The sequence below is a fragment of the Archocentrus centrarchus genome, chromosome 11, assembly GCF_007364275.1.
Source record: "Archocentrus centrarchus isolate MPI-CPG fArcCen1 chromosome 11, fArcCen1, whole genome shotgun sequence".
NCBI lineage: Eukaryota > Metazoa > Chordata > Actinopteri > Cichliformes > Cichlidae > Archocentrus > Archocentrus centrarchus.
In genome coordinates, this window is record NC_044356.1 from 13,270,817 (window position 1) to 13,286,286 (window position 15,470).

The 15,470-nt window shown below is 41.7% G+C and overlaps 2 protein-coding genes across 4 annotated transcripts in view; both read left to right on the forward strand.

The window, feature by feature from the left end:
* Positions 1–1,826: 1,826 nt before the first annotated feature.
* Positions 1,827–8,872, forward strand: rnf115b (ring finger protein 115b). 3 transcript variants are annotated; one of them, XM_030741333.1, is made up of 9 exons: positions 1,827–1,933; positions 3,592–3,650; positions 3,783–3,843; positions 3,931–4,145; positions 5,223–5,291; positions 5,417–5,495; positions 5,709–5,802; positions 7,993–8,123; positions 8,296–8,872. In XM_030741333.1, exons 1-9 carry the CDS (start codon positions 1,856–1,858, stop codon positions 8,416–8,418), a joined length of 909 nt encoding a protein of 302 aa, XP_030597193.1. In that variant the 5' UTR covers positions 1,827–1,855; the 3' UTR covers positions 8,419–8,872. The 3 variants fall into 3 exon arrangements, with proteins under 3 accessions (XP_030597193.1, XP_030597194.1, XP_030597195.1); XM_030741334.1 differs by having other exon boundaries at positions 7,993–8,108; XM_030741335.1 differs by lacking the exon at positions 5,223–5,291.
* A 3,114-nt stretch (positions 8,873–11,986) lies between these two features.
* ash1l (ash1 (absent, small, or homeotic)-like (Drosophila)) overlaps positions 11,987–15,470 on the forward strand; it is a 33,123-nt gene continuing 29,639 nt past the window's right edge. The window contains exons 1-2 of the mRNA XM_030740854.1: positions 11,987–12,131; positions 13,069–13,178. The gene's annotated coding sequence lies outside the window, so the exon portion shown is untranslated. The remainder of the gene's footprint in view (positions 12,132–13,068; positions 13,179–15,470) is intronic.

A 15,470-nucleotide genomic window follows, 5' to 3' on the forward strand; every position in this document is an offset into this window, starting at 1 on the left:
ACTATCACCTGAATTTTAATATTGGAAAATCCAACCTTAAGCAGGTTCAGGGCCACACTGTCAGTAACTGACCTTTCATACAGCAATTAACCTTCAAACTTTATTTGATTTCTCCTTAATAAGGTGCATTGAAGTCAGGGAGCCCAAAACATGGACCACTGGATTACATTGCAAAGTATGAAAATATGAAATTATGCAAACTACTAGCAACATGAAGACTGAAAAACCATGAAATGTAATCACATGAAGTATAAAGGACAGACTGATGTCACTCACTGATTAGTGAAGGCCTGTTCTGAAGCTTTGAGCTGGCAGTTTTAAACCCCTCACTCATTAAGGGATAAACAAGTTCCATTCAGTATTGCCTTAAACTAACACTTGAGTCCATAAAATCATCAGGAAAGTGTTTACCTAGGTCACAGAGGAAAAGAGCTGTTCATTCCATAAACTTCTGTTGCTGCTAATGATTTAAAAAAAAAAAAAAGTTTATGATTGTAATGTCTATGTGATAATATTCACATCTTGCTAGTATTGGGTTGGACCCCCTTTTTTCCTTCAGAACTGCCTTACTTCTTCATACCACAGACTCAGCAGGGTGCTGGAAACATTCCTCAGAAATTTTGACTATAGCATCACACAACTGCACCTCCATGATGAGAATCTCCCATTCCATCACATCCCAAAGGTGCTCTGTCACACACATCAGGTGCCTGTGGAGGCCTATTTCAGTCATGTTCAAGAAACCAGCTTGGGATGATTTGACCTTTCTGACATGGTGAGTTATCCTGCAGCGATCAGAAGGTGGGAACACTGTGGTCATAAAGGGATGGACATGGACAACAACAATGCTCAGGTAGACTGTGGTGTTTAAATGATACTCAGTTGGTACTAAGGGGCTCAAAGCCACCAGGCTGAATCATTGACACAAGGCAGGATGGATCCATGCTCTAAAGTTGTTTATACCAAATGCAGACCCTACCATCTGAATGCTGCAGCAGAAATCAAGACTCATCAGACCAGGCAACATTTTTCCAATCTTCTGTTGCTCAGTTTGGTGAGCCTACAGCCATGCTTTCAGTCACTTCAATCACCTTTCTTTCCATTTGATCTTCAGTAGGTTTTCTTGATCATGCCTATGAGCCTAAATGCACTGAGTTGCTGCTATGCGAATGGTTGATTAGATATTAACATTAACTAGCAGTTGAAAAGACATAGCTACTGAAGTGGCTGGTGAGCGTAATTGCCGAAATTACACTTAAAAAAAAGGTATCTAATTCATAATTTGTTCTGTAAAATGATGGTCCAATAAATGAAAATATTTCAGAACATATTGTAGTTCTTTGGACTAAAAGAAAAGTTAGCTGTTCTGCATCTGTTTTACTAGATAAATCTGGGATGTATGTGGTTCATGAATTAAAATGTGTGAGACAATTTTGTTTCAAACCGAAAATTGGGGTTTTTGTTTGTTTGTTTTTTAAGAGAGTGGCATCTCTGGTGAGAGCCCAGAAGCTCAAATGAAACTGCGTTTTTTGTGTCATGTTTACAACTTGCTGCTTAAATTTAAGCTCGGGTGGCTGCAACTTGATCTTTGCGGCTGCGACTGGAAGAAGATTGAGTCCACCAGTTAAATATTGTTTTGTTAACAGTTTTATTATTGGCGTAACCAGTCTAAAAAGAACCTATAAAAATTTTGATTATCAAAACGACGACGTGAACACCGCGTCCTCTCCAAAGTGTCTTAGTTTGGCTTTGGAACACACCAAAACCCTCCTGGATCGCTCTGATACGTCTGACAGCCGTCTGAGACTTTTATGGGCTGCCACAGCTACGTCAGGGACTGCGCTTCATCGTGAAGATGGCGGAGGCTGGAGATACGCCACAAATCCGGTTTTTCTGTCACTGCTGTAAAAGTGAAACAAACCCCAAACTCCCGGTGAGTTGCTTCGGAGAGCGTTTTTGTTCCACACGTGCTGGCCTGGGTATCACCCGTTAAAATTAGCCGATTTTTCAAACCGATTCAACCGATTGTTTAATAACTATTTTCTCCAAAATGTATAATAATTGTGATCCTTAAGGCACACATGGCTCTATGACAGCCAGTCTTTGGCTGTTCATGTGCGCACAGCTTGTACTTAACTCTTATTAGTGAGTGAGGGAATAAAATCTGGCGATTCACGTTGCCATATTTAGAAGCACCACTGTTGGCCACTTTGTGTCTAGTTGTCTCCTGTCAGCTGTGTGCGAGAGACGTCAGAGGGGTGTGTGGGTGTCACCACACATTTACCACCAGGGGAAAAAAAAAAAGACGGCTTCACTTGCTGTTTAATGCCACATATCCAGCTTTATTTGGTGGCCTGTACGCCTGAAAGATTGAACTTACTTTTGCTTTAAGCCAGTTTCTCCTGGATGTAAAACAGATCGCACAGTGGAGCGCATTTGTTGCGCAGCTGACACTTTCCATGGCGTAATTACGCACTGATCTTAGTGTGACGCAGAATGAAAGCGCACGTTAATTAGGATTTCGGAAATACGCCAGGATGTCTGCTGTTATTCCTTGTGGTTTGAGGGTACCATAAATTAGTCATTTCTTTGATAAATCAACGTCTAAATGCTTGTATTTCCGTGACGCCAGCAAACCAAATTTTAAAGCAAATACTGAATCCTTTCTTCTTATTGTATGTATTAGCTGAAAATTGTAAAAATGAACGGTACTTATCTAGCCCTTTCTACTCAATTTGAGCACTTACTATAACTCCCATTCATCCATTCACACACACATTCATGCAAGCACTTTTTTTTCTATACCTAAGCACTTTGCCTAACAGTCAAACACACACTCACACTCCAATGGATGTATCAGGGTTCAATATCTTGCCCACGGATTCTTCCACATGCAAACTAGGGGAGCCAGGAATCAAACAAACAACCTTCTGATTAGTAGACAACCATCTCTACCTCCTGAGGCTTTAAATTCTTGAAATAATTTTTAAAAAGAGTCTGAAAATACTTCAGCCTATGTAATTTAATATTGGAATCTGAAGTTCCTCCCAAGTCAGCCCCACCCACATACTTTTGTGTGCTGCTTTCCTAGAATAATTGTTTGGCATTCCGCTTTTAGCCTGATTCAAAGTTGTGTTTTTGGTGTCTTCAGTTAAAATACTGAAAAGGCAAGCTGCAGCTGTGGCATGTTAAACAATAAAGACAGCGACCTGGCAAGTTCTGACCCAGTGGTCAAGATGCATGCCATATAACCATACCATGCCTGATCCTGGATGGTAAAGCACGTATGCCCATCTGTGTGGTTGTATCGAGTCTTGAGACTGCTGCTGTCTACAGTCAAGTGTGAGAAAACCCAACTGGCCTGGAATTAAAACCAGGACATCAGTTGTTTGCCAAAAATTTGTGCTCAACTTCAACCCAACCTCTGCAGCCAGGCAATAAAATTTTGTAGACAGGCTTACCAGAGGATTAACAGATTAATGCTCATAGTTCTAAAGTGAAATGACAGTGAGAGTGAATGAGTGTCCACACTCGTTTGACCGTGTTGTAAAGCGTTGTTTCTTTCTCTCGCTCTCTCTCTTTCTCTTTGAGGATTTTGTCTGCCCCAGATGTGACTCTGGCTTCATTGAGGAGGTAGCAGAAGACTCCAGGTATGGCTTTCTCTGATTTAACAAAATGGAATACGGAAAAGCATTTTTAATCGAAGTCATTTAAAAGTGTTCAGGAGTCAGGCACATGACTTTTTCATTTAACACCACTGATAGATTTTCTTTACTGTCTAGTCTCCTGCAGACCAGCACGGCATCTGTTGCCAGTGACGATTCAAACTCTTTGCTCTCAGAAGTATGTCCTAACAACTGCCATTTTAATAGGAACGCTCTTCTTTCTTTAAGACTTTGACACATTGCATCTCTGGTCTCTCTCTCCAAGTTATGGCAGCTGCTGTTTATGGAGCGCTCCGCCCTGCTGTCGCATCCGCCCTCCTCCGAGTCCGACCCTGATGACAGCGAGCAGGTATCTGCTGGCCAGAGCAGTCCTCTTCCAGCATCACCAGGCCCCTCTGAGGCCACAGAACCAGAGTCTCCTTCCAACCCCGAGCAAGAGAGGCCATCGAGGACCTCTGAACAGCGGCCTGCAGTGGAAGGGTGAGTGAACATGGTATACAGAAACATCATAGCCAGTGTTGTGTGTCATTGCCATAGAAACAGCCAAGGGAGAAATGGAAAAACACTGCTGTTTGTGATAACATTAGAATTAATACTGGCATTGTGGCGCTATTAATATTGCTGAAGTATCAGTTTTGTGATGCTAGAAGTGACTGTGTTTAGATGAGAGGGTGAAATGCTTATCAGGCATCACTAGTGGTGCAACGCACAGCTATGTCTCTGCTAAGTGCGTAGTGTAGTGGTTTACACATTTGCTTAGCATATATATATATATATATATATATATATATATATATATATATATATATATATATATATATATATATATATATATATATATATATATATATATATATATATAAAATCAATCATTATTTTTAATGCCTTAAAGTTTGACATTTAAGTATGGGAGTCTGTGGAAGTTGACTTGGTTTTGGAGTCAGGTGGCCATAAGAGGAACTGCTGTTTTTGCTGCTTCCACATTGGCTTAAATTTTCAGCCCGATGGACATCATGAACAAAGGGTGGACCTTTTTCAGAACCCGATCCACTCAGAAGACCCACCCTAATGCATACATTGCTTTTTTCTCACGGGGGTCCATAATGAATATCATGTTGTATTCTGTAATCCATGAAACTAGCGACTGAGACTGTAAATGAATCAGAAAAGCGTGAGAGCTGAAGGGTTGTTTCCTCATAGACTTCGATACAATCTGATGCAGCCAGATGAGTTGCCCCCTGCTGGCCAATAGAAATAATGCTGATTTAAGGCATTCAGCTTTTTACATCCGGAAGCATCCATCATTCAGATACAGTGTATAACTTTAAACATTATTCTTCATTTTACATATATAGTACACACAGGTATAAATAGTTCAGTTTCAGACTGAAAGTACGCTGTTAACATAGAGAACAGCTTTAAAAATCAGTTGATGTATAAAGCTGTTGACTTTAAGTCCACCTAAAATAAAGTCATTGTATCATTTGAAGCTGTGAAAATACAGTAAAGCCTGTTGTAAGCACTCTAAAGCTGTCATTTTTTTTTTACGCATTTAAGGATTGTGCAGCAGTTCTTGGCCGGCCTGTTTGCCAACAACGGAAACCCCGGCGCTGCACCAGCTGCGCTGTAAACAGTTTTAATTTTAGATTTCACATCACTTGCTCTTGATTTAATCTAACGCTGTGTGACAGCCACCTCCTCTCTCACTGGTCCTCTTGCTTTGTTCTGCTCTCTCTTGGTTTGTCTCTCAGATCCAGCATGCTTCAGTTGTACTCAAACCCAGGAGATTATGCGTGGGGTCAGAGCGGTCTTGACTCTGTCATCACAGAGGTCAGTCATACCAGAGCTAGTGTTTATGAAGCAATGTGACAGGATTATTACTTGCAGCATAGTTTTCCTTTATTTCTGAGCCTTTTATAGTGAAACACAAAAAATAAAATACAATAAAAATGGCTTTTTTTTGGTTTAGTTTGTACACCATTCTCCATTCATTTCGTCACCTATTTATAGCCATACTACTCATTTCTCTTCCTACTCACACAGTTATTAGGACAGTTGGAGAACACAGGTCCACCCCCAGCAGAAAAGGAGATGATCTCATCCCTGCCAACAGTTTGCATCTCTCAAGAACAGACAGGTGGGGATTCCAGTATGGCACATGCACACTGGATCACATGATCTCTCCAGTACAGCTCAGTAGCTTTTTTAAGTTCTGGCACATGACATTGGAATTTGCATACATACAGTCCTCATGTATTTTCTTTACATAATTTCTGCGTTTACTCCTCTTTCCTTACTTCCTAATGACTGACTTACTTTCCTTGTTCTAAGGATTAAATGGTTCAAGTTGAAGAAGGAAGAATGCTGCACAGAGTCCAGGGAGCAGTTGAGGCTCTGGGTGGTAGGGAAGAGTTAACAGATGAAGCGGTGAGGTAGACTGTCAAGAAGATGTATCCTCTAGACAGAGGAAAGAAGACAAAGAAATTTAGTGGTGGAATGAAGAAGTACGACAAAGTCTTCAAAGGAAGAGGTTAGCAAAGGAAAAGTGGAATAGTTTGGGAGATGAAGGCAGTAGAAAGGGTACTGCGAGGCTAGGGGTACCAAAAAGAGAGGTGGAAAAGGCTTACAGTGAGTTGTATGTGAGGCTGGACACTAAGGAAGGAGATAAGGACTTGTATCAATTGGTTAGGTAGAGAGATTGAGCTAGAATTATGTGCAACAGGTTAGGTTAATTAAGGATAGAGATGAAAAGGTACTAATGAGTGAAAAGACTGTGTTGTGAAGATTGAAGGAGTACTTTGAAGAGCTGATGAATGAAGAAAAGGAGGATGGATGGAGGATGAAAGATGGCGAATCAGAAAGTGCAAAAGATGATCAAGGAAGAAGTGAGAGCAGCTATGAAGAGGACAAAGAGTGAAACAGCAGTTTGTCTGGCTGACATGCCTGTGGAAGTATGATGTCTGAGAGTGAGGGCAGTTGACTTCTTGACCAGGTTGTTTAATTCTTGGAGAATGAGAGGATGCCTGAGGAATGGATAAGAAGTGTAATTGTACTGATTTTCATGAACTGGGGTGATATGCAGAGCTGTCCACAGCAAAAATAAAGGGACTGGCCTCACTGTTCCAACACTTCTGGAGGGGATTGTATGTTAAGAAGACAGGTAATGATCAGTGAGCAGCAGTATGGCTTCATGCCGAGAAAGAGAACTACAGATTCAGTGTTCACTCTGAGAGTGTTGATGGAGAAGTATAGAGAAGGTCAGAAGAAGTTGCACTGTGTCTTTGTGGATCTAGAGAAAGCATATCATAGGGTGCCAAGAGAGGAACTGTGGTGCTGCATGAGAAAGTCAGGAGTGGTAGAGGAGTATGTGAGAGTGGTGCAGAACATGTATGAGGACAGTGAGACAATGGTGAGGTGTGCAGTGGGAGTGACAGATGGGTGGAAGGAAAAGAGGAAGACCACAGAGAAGTTTAGTTGATGTTGTGTAGAAGGACACGCAGAGGGTTGAAGAGGATGTCAGAAGAGGATGCTAGGGATAGGGTGAGATGGAGGCAGATGATCTGCTATGATGGTTCTTAATGTAATTCTCCTACCATTCATCCTTTTACCAGTTTGACTTGTCCTTCCTTGTGCGGTCTTCATGTTGTTGTTCCTTACCTCCTCAAGGTGTTAATTTCTTTCACTCTTCCTATGTTCCAATCTCATTGTACATCCTGTATAATGACAATAAAGGCATTCTATTCTATTCTATTCTATTTCCTTTTCTCTCCCTCTTATCCCCATCATTCTATATTTAATATCCCTCTCCTATCTCCTATCTCTCCTTATCTTTTCTTTCCTCTGGCTATTTTCCCTTTGTGCCTAATGTCTATCTGTTCTTTATATCTAGCTCTTCTTCCCTGTTATTTCCCCATTTTCTTTCCTTCCTCCACATTCCTCCTTACTTTGCTTACTTTCTGTCCATTTTTATTTTCCTTCTTTAGGTCCTTCTTTTCTTTCTTTCTCCTGTATAATTTACTTCCCTCCATCTTAACTTATCTCATCATATTGCTTTCTTTCCTATTATGCTGCTCTCCCTACTTTTATCTTCTTTATGTCTTGCATTATCCTTTCCACTAATCTTTCCTTTTTCATCTTTATTGTAAAAAGGGACTACTTAATATGATTCATTGAGAACTATCTTACAAATCATATTAGATTTATAGTCTGTATTATCTTGTTACACTGTAATAATCTACAGACCCGTCTAATGAGTGGATTTTCTGTGTCTTTTTCTCTCACACACTCATTCACACTTTTCTTTCTCCTTCTGTTTCTCCTCTACTAGATTGCAGACTGGAGTGTCCAGTTTGCAGGGAGGAGTATTCATTAGCGGAAACTGTAAGGAAGCTTCCCTGCCTTCATTACTTCCACAGTGAATGTATAGTGCCGTGGCTGGAGCTGGTAAGGCTGCAGTCGGTGGGTTTGAGGGGTTTAAAGGTCTGGTAGATTTATTAATAAAGTTTTTTTTTTTTTTTTATTTCTCTGTCTTTTTTGTAATTAAAAGATGCTTTCTCAGGCTGTCGCATGCTATAAATAATGCTGTATCACTTAATTCCTGCTGATTAACAAGCCCTTTCTCCTCCCAAAGCACGACACTTGCCCCGTGTGCCGTAAAAGCCTCGACGGTGTTGACAACAGCCTCCCGCCCACATCAGAACTCCCAGAAGCCCGCTCCCTCAGGACAGAGCAACAGGAGAGGCAGGCGATCTGAGAAACGGGATGCTAACTTTGTTTCACTTTTCAGGAGTCACGCCTCCTGCTTCAGAAATTTCTCTCCCCTCCAGCTGCTTTTAAATAAAATACATTATATGCATCACAGTCATAATTTGCAGCTTTAACTCTCACTTGGTTCACACATCTCTGCTTAAGGACCCTTTATGTTTTCTACTCTAGCATAATCACCTACACCTCACGCACAAGGATCTGGGAGTTTGCTGACAAAATGTAGAGGTGATGTGTCCTTCTTGCTACGCTGCTCTCTTAGATGGTTTTCTGAATGACTGACTTTGATGTCATGAACTAATCACCACTGAGGTGTCTGTGGTTGTCAAACAGGAATTCACAGATTGTGCATTATTCTCTTGGTAAGAGAGTTTCTTAATGCAGTATATTGTTGACTTTTACCAATGTACAGCTGTTATTAAAGCCCAACACTGTGACCTTTACTGTCTGTAGCGTCTTTTCCCTTAAAATATGTCAGATTTAGAAGCACCAGTAGGGCCTGCCCCTCAGTTCAAGAACCACTGGATTAAGCTAAAATTACCTGCATATCTGCAGTTTTTATGTGTGTCTTTTGCATTTCGTGGTGAGTAACTGCTTGATGAAACCTTGGCAAACTTTAATAAGAATTCATATAAAAAACCCACACACCCTATGCATTATGTTGCTTAAGACTACGCTATGATATAGTGCTATGAATAATCTATGATGGTAATTGTCTTGGCTTTTATTAATTAACATGACTAATTTTTAACCAAAAATGATGAACATTTGCTTGTTTCAGGTCCCAAATCCTATGCAAGCTGCATTTTTTTTTAAATTTATTAATTTTGCTTTATATTGTTTCAAACAGGAGCCATTGACTTTCTGAGATATATTTTATAGAAAAACAATTTTAATCAATAATGTAATGCCATATACTGGCATTTAATAGTGTTTCTAGCCTTACTGACCACTCTAAAAATGTAACCATACATGCATATGGCCTTTTATTTACTTCACTTTTATCTACTTATAATCATCAGCTAACCTAACCTGCATGTGTTTGTAGTGTGGGAGGAAGCTGGACTACCCAGTAAGCCCATGCAGGTACAGGGAGAACATACAAACCCCACACCCTCAGTTGACCAGGAGATTCGAACCAGGAACCTTCTTGCTATGCTTGATTATAATCCAGAATTTGTCCAAATCAATCAGTGCCTCTCACTTAAGGCACTGATTGATTTGGATAAATTCTCTACACTCACTGGGTACATTATTAGGTATTGCTCACTGGTGCATTATCCTACTGGAATCAACCATCATATGATGGATACACTGTGGTCATAAAGGGATGGACATAGTCAGCAACAGTACACAAGTAGGCTGTGGTGCTTAAACAATGCTCAGTTGGTACTAAGGAGCCCAAAGTGTCCCAAGAAAACGTCTCCCATAGCATTACACCATCACCGGCAGCCTGAACCATTGATGCACAGCAGGATAGATCCGTGCTTTCATGTTGTTTGGGCCAAATTATGACCTTAACATCTAAATATTACAGCAGACCACATCCATGCAAATTGTGCTTAGCTGACAGGACTGGTAAATGGACTGTTTCTTATATAGCACTTTGCTACGCTACCTGAGCACTTAAATTACTTTATACATGTCTTCGTTCAACCGTTTTTTCTGCACCCAAGTGCTTTCTAACATTCACACTCCAATTCAGTATTTTGCCCAAATGCAGACTCAAGGAACCAGGGATTGAACCGCTGACCTTTGCAATTAGTAGATGACCTGCTCTGAAGCCTGCACCACAGCCACCCACAGCTGCTGTAGCCCATCTGCTTCAAGGTTCAACATGTTCAGAGATGCTCTTCTGTTTATCTTGGTTGTAATGAGTGATTATTTGAGTTACTGTTCCCTTCCTATCAGCTTGAGCCAGTCTGGCCATTTTCTTCTGACATCAACAAGACATTTTTGCTCACTGGATGTTTTATCTTTTTCAGACCATTCTCTGTAACCCCTTGAGATGGTTGTGTGGGAAAATCCCAGCAGATCAGCAGTTCCTGAAATACTCAGACCAGCCAGTCTGATACCAACAACCATGCCACATACAAAGTCACTTTCTTTCTGATGCTCAGTTTGAACTTCAGCAGGTCATCTTGATCATGTCTACATAACTATATGCACTGAGTTGCTGCCATGTGATTGACTGATTTTTTGGTTAATGAACAGGTGAACAGGTGCACCTTATAAAGTGGCCAGTGAGTATATAAAAGAGTATGATTTAGTACAGTGGCTACTTTCTTTACAGGTGGGAGTCCAGCTGCAATAACTCTAAAAGCACAATGCAGAAGCAGTGCTTCTGTGCATTCATTAAAGATGCAACTTTAAATGTGTTAATCCCAAACCAGTACAATTGCTGTCCATATAAAATAGAGTAGTTGACACTGTGATCTGTAGTGAGAGTAGGGAGCAGGTAGAAGAGAGCCTGGAGAGGTGGAGGTATGCACTGGAGAGAAGAATAAAAGTCAGTAGAAGCAAGACAGAATACATGTGTATGAATAAGAGGTAAGCAGGTGTGATAATGATGCTGCAAGGAGCAGAGGCAGGTAGGTGAAGGTAGATGAGTTTAAATAACTGGGGTCAACCTTCCAGAGTAATGGACACTGCAAAAGAGAGGTGAGAAGAGCGTGCAGGCAGGGTGGAGTGGGTGGAGACAAGTGTCAGGAGTGATTTGTAACAGAAAGAGAGCAGCGAGAATGAAAGGGAAGGTTTACAAGATATAGTGAGACCAGCTATGATGTATGGTTTGAAGATGGTGGCATTGACAAAAACACAGGAGGCCGAGCTGGAGGTGACAGAGTTGAAGATGCCGAGTGACCAGGATGGATGAGATTAGAAATGCAGATGTCTGGACATGTGCAAAGGAGGGATAGTGAAAATATCAGACTAAGGATGCTGAATATGGAGCTGCCAGGCAGGAGGAAAAGACCACAGAGAAGAATCATGGATGTAGTGAAGGAGGATAGCAGAGGAGGATGCTAGGGATAGGGTGAGATGGAGGCAGATGATCTCCTGAAAAGAAGACCAAAAGAAGATTTAAAAAAATTTTTTTCCCTTTATTATATATTTTCAATATTTTAATCTTATCATTATCAAAGAAATAATGTGGATGAGGCAAAAAAAAACAAAAAAAACAATATATATATATTTTTTTTTTTACCGCGACTGAGTGATGATTAGTCGCCCAATCGATCACAGTCGAACGTGACAACAGAGGACAAAATGGTTTATTTATAAGCTTGACCCTTTGAAAAGGAGGCAAACCCGGCTTGACAGTTGACTGTTGCGCACCACCAAACACACCCTCGCCCAGCCCAACGCACGGCTTCCCTGCCGCAACCGAAAATAAGGAAATAATGAAACAGTAATTTTTGTCAATGACCAGGGACCGCAGGAACCGCGTACAACCGACATTTGCTCTCCTCACCTCCTCTCCCCTCCGCCCTCCTCGGTCCGTCCTCCTTCCCTCCCTCTCTCCCTCCCTCCTCTCAGGGACCGAGAATGCCCGTGTTGTACTGACACAGTAGCGATACGGGCTGAGCAGACATGGAGGCCCGATTAACGAGAGAGGCCCTCGCTGACACATCCAGGCCCAGCTAACGGCGTGTCGGAGTGGATTTCGGAGCATCTTGGGAGATACTACGGATACCAGTTGCTGTAAGGAAAAAAGGGATTTAAGCACCGAGGAAAAAGAAATAAGAGGGAGATCCATTTCGGGTCTCTGTTGATTCAACGCAGCCGCCATTTTGTTGACAGTTAGTGTTTTTTTTTTTTTTTTTTAAATAACCTACACAGCGCTGCATCCGTTATTTTATACCGCTGGAATATAAGTCGCCGCTTTTTTGATTGTGTTTTTTTCCGGCCGATTTAATTGCGCATTTGTCTTTGAAGCAACACTGGGAGATTTTTCTGGTTTAGCTCATTTGCTAGTGCATCGCTAGCCGTCGTAGCTGAGATGTAGTAACACGAGTGCCTGCGAGAATGTGACGGAGATGCAAGATTATGTACATCACTTGTCCCGGGTTGTGTGACTTTCACTCGGTTTACACAAATTGTATGAGAGCTGTAGGCGTTTGTTACTCATTTGATGCCCACACGGCGTGTAAGTTGAGTGAAATTTGCCTAAATAGTCCTCAAACAGGCTGCTGATGGATAGCTAGTTAGCTGCTGCCAGTGCCATTGATACAGACTGTAGCCCCGTGTCTGTTATTGGAGTGATTGTAGGTGCTGACTCGTTACAGAATAAACACAACCCTTTCATGATGCACCGGGTTATATTAAGTTCCAAGTGGCGAACTATATTACTTTACCGCTCCGGCTGTTAGTGCTAAGTGTAGTGGAAATAACAATTTTAAGGGGGGTGGGGGGGTTGCTTTGCATGTTGGCACTCAGCAACTTTGTGTCTTTGAGCTTGGCAAGGTTAACGATCAATTTTTGTAAGCGGTCAGGAGCTGCGGGCAGTGGTTTCCGTTTGAGACTGTTTGTAATCTTCTAAAACAGTGTGCATATGTTTTAATTGTAGCCCTTTTTTTTTTTTCTTTTAGATAATCTTAAGATGAGCAAATCTGATCATGTTTTGGTTTTGGCTTTTCAGCTGTTGGAAGATATTTTTTTTTAAAAAGAAAAATGTGGCCACCACGTTGATACACAGGAAGACAGGACACAGCCAAATAATGTGAACACCGTTTCTGGACTATTTCAGAGGTGAGTGGAAATGATGCACATTGATAGATCATGTTGTTTATTCCGGAGCATACACTACAGAAAAGCTTGCAGATTCTCGGTCTCTTTTGGATTAAGACTGCTATTACGAGCATGACTAAACAGTTGATATGGGAAAGATCGGGGGTGATCGGTTTGCAGGCTCATGAGTTGGTCCCTTAAGGGGCTGTGTTGACTGTACAGGAAACCGAAAGCAGATAACGTTATTTGGTTTGTTCTCTCATTCTCTGGTTAGCCACTTAAAAAAAAAATGCATAATCAATTAAAGTGCGTGTATGTTTTTGCGCTGTACCTAAAGCCCTCTGATTGAACTTCCCGGGCTGCTGTGGGAGACATTTTCACGGTGCAGGTGTGACTGACACCTGCCTTTACGTTCCGCTTTATTGCAGAGTTTAATCATTGTACCCATTTCTTTCTTTTTTTTTTTTTTTTTAAGGTAGTGGTTTGTTGCACTTATATAGCACTTTCGCTTCTAGATGATGCAAAACAGCAGTGTGGTGGTGATAGTAGTAGTAGAGGAATTTGACCCCCCCCAGCAGGGCCATGTAGTAATACCAGTGGAGCTCTGGAAATGACAGAGAGCTCTGAGGGCAGACGCCAGCCCTCATGTGAATGATGTGGGGGTGGGATACTATTGCTATGGCCAAAGGGAAATAAGCAGTTATGAACAACGTGTGCAAAAGTGAGGAGGGAGGGAGTAAGGGGAAGAAAGAAATGGGAGAGGGTGAACGGGAGTTGTTTACTACGTTCCTCCCTGCTCTGCCATTTCTTAGGTTGTTGGACTGAAACTGACTCTTGATTCTTATCATTTTTTTTTTTTGCATTTGTTTGCATTTTATAGCTTTACATATACATGTCTTCACAGAAAACAAAAGCAAGCGACAGACAGGCATGACTAATATCAGCTTTCAAAACCACTAGTGTTGCTATTCCGTTGTTCTGCAATATGACTATGGCAGTGAAATGACTGTAGGCTAGTTTAACTGTAGTGCGAATACAAAAAGTACCTCTGTGCTACATGTGAAAATGACACACTTAAGTGTTAAGGCTTATCAATCGCAAATTAGAAAGCGATGCAGGCTGGTATCAGATTATCAGCAGGGGAGCACATGCCAGTAAATGACCTGGCTTAGCTTGTTAGAGGTGAGGGGAATGTTTTGACTTTCTGGGAGGCTTTTCTGCAGACTTATGTCACTAGCCCTCCACAGAGTTGGGTACTAAAGTGGCTTATTTTTGGCATAGCTGCTGTCAGGCAACGGAAGCAGCTCCCATCACCGTGAGTATAAAAGAAAGAGGAGAACATTTGTCACTGTGTGTAAGAAGAACACAGGGAAAGGGAGCTGGTGGGGTGGGTGATGGGTGAAATGTGTTTTTGATTAAAGTAGGAACACAGTGACTTTAGTTTGTGTGCTGTTCTCAGTGCTTTCCAAGTTTGCGAAATCGAGGAGGAAGAGGATGGAAAAGCTTTAAGAAAACCGGGGAAGGAACATGGAGATTGATGGAGTGTTAAAGAAAAGTGGGAGGTGTGATTTTCAGTGTGGTATGTGTAGCGAGGGGGAGTCTGCAGTTTTGAGGCAAAATGGAGTGAGTAATTGAAGTAAACATTGAAAGGACCATGTGGGGAACTACAGGCAAGAATCCAAAAATTCTGCAGTGTTTACTGTGTGGTTTAAAAAAAAAAGAAATCTCTACTACTGTTTTCCACTGTCATAATCCAAAATAAACACGGTGTAAGACTATGTGCAAGGCAGATTTCTTTCTTTTTCTTTTTTTCCCCCCTTCCTCTTACCATGATGCTTTACTGATGTGACGGCTTGTATGACTTTCCCGAGGCTCCATTAAGTACCTCCTTTAGTGCTCTCCACTAATGTAGGATGCAAAGAAACCGCCGGCATGTTGACGCTTGATCACTCAGGCTGAGAAAGGCGGCTGGATCCTGTTGTCTAGTCCCAGAGACCCAGTGTGCTGAGGTCACAGTTCTGAATTGCCTCCAAATGACTTCACCCAGAGAAAGCACCTGCTTGGGGGCGAATCCGCATTAAATCACTCAGTGGCCGTGGGGAGCTGTAGACAACTTCATTGAATTGGGCTGTCCTCCCAAGGAGGACAATTAAGAAGCATGCTGCTCTCTGCTGCTAGCGTGTGAGCTGTTTGCCACTATCACAGGCACCCGTTTTCACTGCAGCTAATGAGGACACTTAAGGGATTGCTCATTCGTCATCTTACCTTGTAACACTGGGAAGGATGTGGCAGTGCTGTGGGATCAACTCTGAC